The 5,198-nt window shown below is 40.5% G+C and overlaps 1 protein-coding gene across 1 annotated transcript; it reads left to right on the top strand.

The window, feature by feature from the left end:
• The first annotated feature begins 4,538 nt into the window (after positions 1–4,538).
• LOC137274659 (neuronal acetylcholine receptor subunit beta-3-like) lies at positions 4,539–5,198 on the top strand. The gene has a single exon (XM_067807983.1). The coding sequence runs from the start codon at positions 4,539–4,541 to the stop codon at positions 5,196–5,198; it is 660 nt and encodes a 219-aa protein (XP_067664084.1).

Genomic DNA, 5,198 nt, shown 5'->3' with positions numbered 1-5,198 from the left:
CACCATTAATAAGCAAAACTATATGCTTAATATTTTTTTTATCTATGGCATTAACGTGAGTCATGGACAATGTGCAGCTATCTGTTTTACCGAACATTCCTACACCTTTGTTGATGATTGTTTGACCCGGATTTCCGACGTGCTCTCTGTCAGTACTTCATATGATGCTGACCCCGCAGTCAACATGGACGTGGGTATATCTAGTCACTAATGGAACCTGGGTTACAAAATGTATTACTTCACTGAGTCACATTTCATGTCACGACTGATTTACTGAGGACCTATTCTAATGTGGAATCCACGCAGGGTCTGTAACTGCTGATGCATAATGTAATTTTTCTCCTCGAGTTATGTATGTTGTGTGTCTTTCAAAATGCGTTACTGTTCGCGAACCAGTGATAATTTTAAAGTGACGAGTAACTGTCACTAGCTGTCAAAATGCCATGTGATATACGTGTCATGTCATATATGTGAAATAGTGCATGCCTTATAGATTAACATCATATATACACTCACTCGAGGCGTTAATATATCACGAGTACACTACAATATATAAAACCAGTCTGATTGATCTTTGTTTCTTCAAAACCTCTCTCCTCAACACAATCCTTGAAGCAGTCCAAACATTTAACACGTTTACACCTTTAGCAGATTAGAGCAATTGGAAAAGGGGATTAGTGTAAACAAAATGGTCTAACGTGTTCATGTCTCTGATACCTTGGCCTTCAAAGAGGAAGCTCGTAAAATTGACAGATGAAGGTAGACTTTCCCCAAGAACAACTGACTGTTTACCTTCGTCCTTCTTGTACGTGTTGTAATGATGGAGAACAACATCCAACTCTGGAATGATTTATAACATATTTTCGACAAAAATAGGTTTTTAATATCATATTTGGTTTGGGCACCACCCTTTCGTTCTTTATTCAGGTTATTATGCCAGTACAACATAGATCCTTTCCTTTCTGTTGCTTAGTGACCCACTTTAGGGTAACAAAGAACTAACTGAACGCTGACAAATAACGTACTTACAACAAAAGTTGTATAACAATTTTGATCTTTGTCTTTGCTGTTGTGTTGCTAATCATGCAGAATAAAGACTTCTTCTTGAGACTTGTCATTTGTATTCCTGTGCCCTTCTAAGGAATAGCCTATTAAAACCCTTTACATCATCTTAAAATATATGCACGAATTAATTAAGCTCCCTGAAGACAGGAATTTCCCAAGTTTCCAGCTTGGGGTATATATTTCACATTTGCAATTTGTACACTAGAGCTTTCTGAAATGGCATCAAAGACGACAATACGGAAAACAGACTTTTTCTTGAAATGCTAATACAAAAAATAGCGATGGCAAGTTTTTTGGCATGCATGACGCAGGGATCGCACGTAGTAACATCGGTGCTAACTTATACATTAACCGCACGGATATTAATCGACTAGTACGGAAGAACATGGCCTCCGGTGAAGGATCGTCCAAGACCTGGAAGTTTGAGAAAGACCAATCACCGAGTCCTAATTCGCCCAGCAAATGGCGAGTAGCTTGGGCACGTATTCGGTTCCTCACTGTCAGGGCTGAAGTCTTAGCAATCTTAGCACTGCTGTAGCTGCTGCTCTTGAGCATGGTGGACCGAACTGGGTCACGTGTTGACCCTTTCGTTGGGAAACGGCTTCATTGTCTTGTAACGGTACATGGGGATCCGTGGAAAAATCTGGCTACGGCGGACAGCGAGTTTTTCTTAGTCTTGGCAGTTCGAGTGACGTTCCACAACCTATTACCACTTGAATATAAGGTGTCACGTTTTGTCTTGAAAATTTGATATACAAATTTCACTCTTTAATGCTGGTCTGTTATCTGCTACTTCTAGATGACATCGGTAACCCTCTAATGATGTCTTCGGATGTCATGAATGTGTGAGACAGATCATTTTCTTCTCCAGACCCAGCCTGGAAAAAGGAATGTTAAGTTACAAATTTGAAGATTACCAGGGAAAACTTTTTCTGAGGTAAGCACAATTTGGAGTATTCTGACAGACTATACAATAAAAGTAAAATACTGTTCAAATGTGCTGTCCAAAGGATTAATTCATTCGTGACTGAGCATTTGAAAGATGCTGTTTATTGATGTGTACACGAAGGCAAAAATTGATAATATATCGCTTGATAACACAATACTAACAAAACGTTAAGACAAAAACATTAAGAGGCAGGTCTAGGGAATTATGCTAGTTGACATGTAATACCTCAGAGTTAAAAAAAATCAGTATATACAACCAGTACTCAATTCTGAGTTTACAATAACAGCAGACTTGTTGCAATTGCCGTTTACCCTGGCGTTCATTATTGTGGTCTTGACCAGTTAAAGAAGTATTAATACATCACAAAATGTTTACCTAGGTTACTCAAAGGTTTGGAGAAATTATAAAGATGTGCGAACAGAACTGAAAAGGAGATAGAGAACACGGACGACACAAAGAATGGAGGAAAGCCGAGTAACAAAACCTGAGCCACAATTAAATATGTGGACAAGGGATAAGGCAATGCGGTACAAAACGCAATGAAATCCGGCCTCATTTTTCTGTCTCATTAACGTAGAAAACCCCGGGTACGTCGAATAATCAGCGAAAGAGCAGCGACGAATCAGTGTCAGTGAGAGCACTGGTAATACCCATGGTAATATGCTGCAAAATCAAAGATGAGACAAAAATCTGAGGAATGACATAGAGTCACACAATGTACTGGCAGCCGTTCAGATACCGTGGTAAGTAGGAAGAAACACTGATGGCACACAACAATGAAAAACACACATACAATATACACTCCAGAGAGTGTTGCTGCACAAATCAATCGTTTTGCAAATTCAGAAACGTTTAAAAGAATGGGACGGAAACAAACTATGGTCAAATCAAACACACACAACAAGAACAAATGCAGATAGCAAAGTGATCCAGAAATCCAGTAAGGGAAATCCAGAATCGTAAGGGGCATTGTTACATGTACCGTTCTTAGAACTAAGTTTAAAATTACCACATTACATCTTGTCAAACAATTTCTTAAATACAGCGCAATACTTCACTTGAAAAGTACCCGAAAGAAATTTACTATTGGAACACTTAGTTGTATTATGCAGGAATGAGTGGCAATATTATTTTAAAATATCAGTCAATGTTCGTTTAAAAACAGAACTGAAACCACCAGTATCACCAACATCCAGTAAAAGGGCAATTTTCAGAACGGTGCTTTGGGAGAGAAAGGGTCTTGATTCCCGGTCTTCATGCACGAAATGATTTGCCTCTGTGCTTGGAAACAGTCCCATCATTGAGTCCCAACATTTTCATATTCATACGTATTGTAGCACCTGGTAATTGAGCACTGTTTGCGTGCACGACCCCAGCTCAGTTGGATCAATAGACGTTGACATAGTAGACGGTGCATCTTCGTCAACAATGTTAACACATGTTTTTCCAATACGATGTATTGATATCCTGAAACAATAAGAGTACCGAATACTCCATTGACATTTAGAAGAAATTAAACATCAAGCTGCACACCATTCCCCGGAATACTGTATGTGCAGCCTTATTATGGGAAATGTTCTGTTTTTCCCGGATACAAACTTCCATCATCAGATAACCCGATTTGTTCTCACAAGTATATTGTTTGCGAGTTTGTCAGGTTACAGTGAGACCTGATATTATGATAACTATCTGCTGTTTGGATTTCAACCCACATCAGTCCTTGTCAGCTTAAGGTGCATATGACAACTGTATTTAGAACAAAGGCTACCATGACAATATTAACTAGTTCATTGTTCAAAAATATACAGCATGCAGAGTCTGTTCGAATTATGAGGAGGGCTACACAAACTGCAGGAAGCCAATTACAGAGAACTACCCTGAAACATACCCCACACATACCTTGTCACATTAGGCAGCGTCAAGCCAATCACATTCAACTTCACTAATCCACTCTACACTGGCGGGGTCTGCAGTATAACACGGGCGCTATCTCCACCATTCCTACATGTAGGTTAACAGTGCGTCAATGAAGACGATACAAGTTGAGTTGAGATAATCTAGAAACATGAGTTGGGTCCTTCTGGTGCTTTTCATCATTGTGCCTAGCAAACAGTTAACATTCTCCTCCAGCATATACGACTTACATCGTCTACGTCATCACCTATTCAACAACTACTCCTCAGACATAAGGCCGTTACTGAACCAGTCACAACCTCTTGTCATAGATGTCAATTTCAAGCTCATAAGGATCCATCGCATCGACAACACAAAAAAGCAGTTTTCCATCCGGGGAATACTATCGCTGGCTTGGAGGGACGAGATCCTCTCTTGGAAATCACCTGAATTTGGAGACTTAAGACACTATCATCCCAGTAAGGGGGAGATTTGGATTCCAAGCATTCTCAATGAAGACTGTGTGGAATGCCAAGAGGTTATGGACACGATAACAAGGCGTGTGCTATACAAAAACGGATCAGTTGTGATCCATGTTCCTGGGTTTTTCTCAACCTTTTGTAATTTAGACATGACGTATTTTCCGTTTGACAGTCAGACTTGTAACATCCATCTGAACTCCTTAGATTACTTTGCTGAAGAACTGGAATTCCGTCTAGTTTCAAATCAAGTGACGACCATTGGACATTATAACATAGATGCTGAATGGAGCGTAGTCTCGACAAAGGTGGCAACTGGTCAAATAACCGTTTCTACACATATCTACAACAGAGTTCGAGTCATGTTCCAGGTTGCCAGAAAACCTTTGTTTGCCATCTTGAATATCGTCATCCCCATCGTCACCATCTCCATTCTCAGCATGATGGTGTTCCTCGTCCCCGTGGAGTCTGGAGAGAAGTTGTCCTTCTCGCTGTCGGCGTTGTTGTCACTGGCGGTCTTCATGAGCTTCATCACTGAACAGATTCCCGCATCTTCAGAAAAGGCACCACTCCTGGTCATCTATTTGACATTGATGGTTCTGCTAAATGCTCTGTCAGTCGTCAGTACAGTTCTCGTCTTGCTGTGCCATTACCGAGGTCATGTTAACAGGGAAACCGCAGCCTGCGGCGGGAAGGGAAAGAAAAATATCCCAGCCAGCCGTACCCTGAACAACACGCTGCTTCTGCTGTTTATGGGAGTTGTGATTGGAATTACCATCGGCATCATGGCCAAAATGACAAATAACAACTGA

This window comes from Haliotis asinina, chromosome 1 (genome assembly GCF_037392515.1).
Source record: "Haliotis asinina isolate JCU_RB_2024 chromosome 1, JCU_Hal_asi_v2, whole genome shotgun sequence".
Classification (NCBI taxonomy): domain Eukaryota; kingdom Metazoa; phylum Mollusca; class Gastropoda; order Lepetellida; family Haliotidae; genus Haliotis; species Haliotis asinina.
This window is presented reverse-complemented; position numbering and strand designations above follow the sequence as displayed.

What these genes read in the sequence shown, in the direction of transcription:
- LOC137274659 (XM_067807983.1), top strand. Translation starts at nt 4,539, where the DNA reads ATGACGTATTTTCCGTTTGACAGTCAGACTTGTAACATCCATCTGAAC.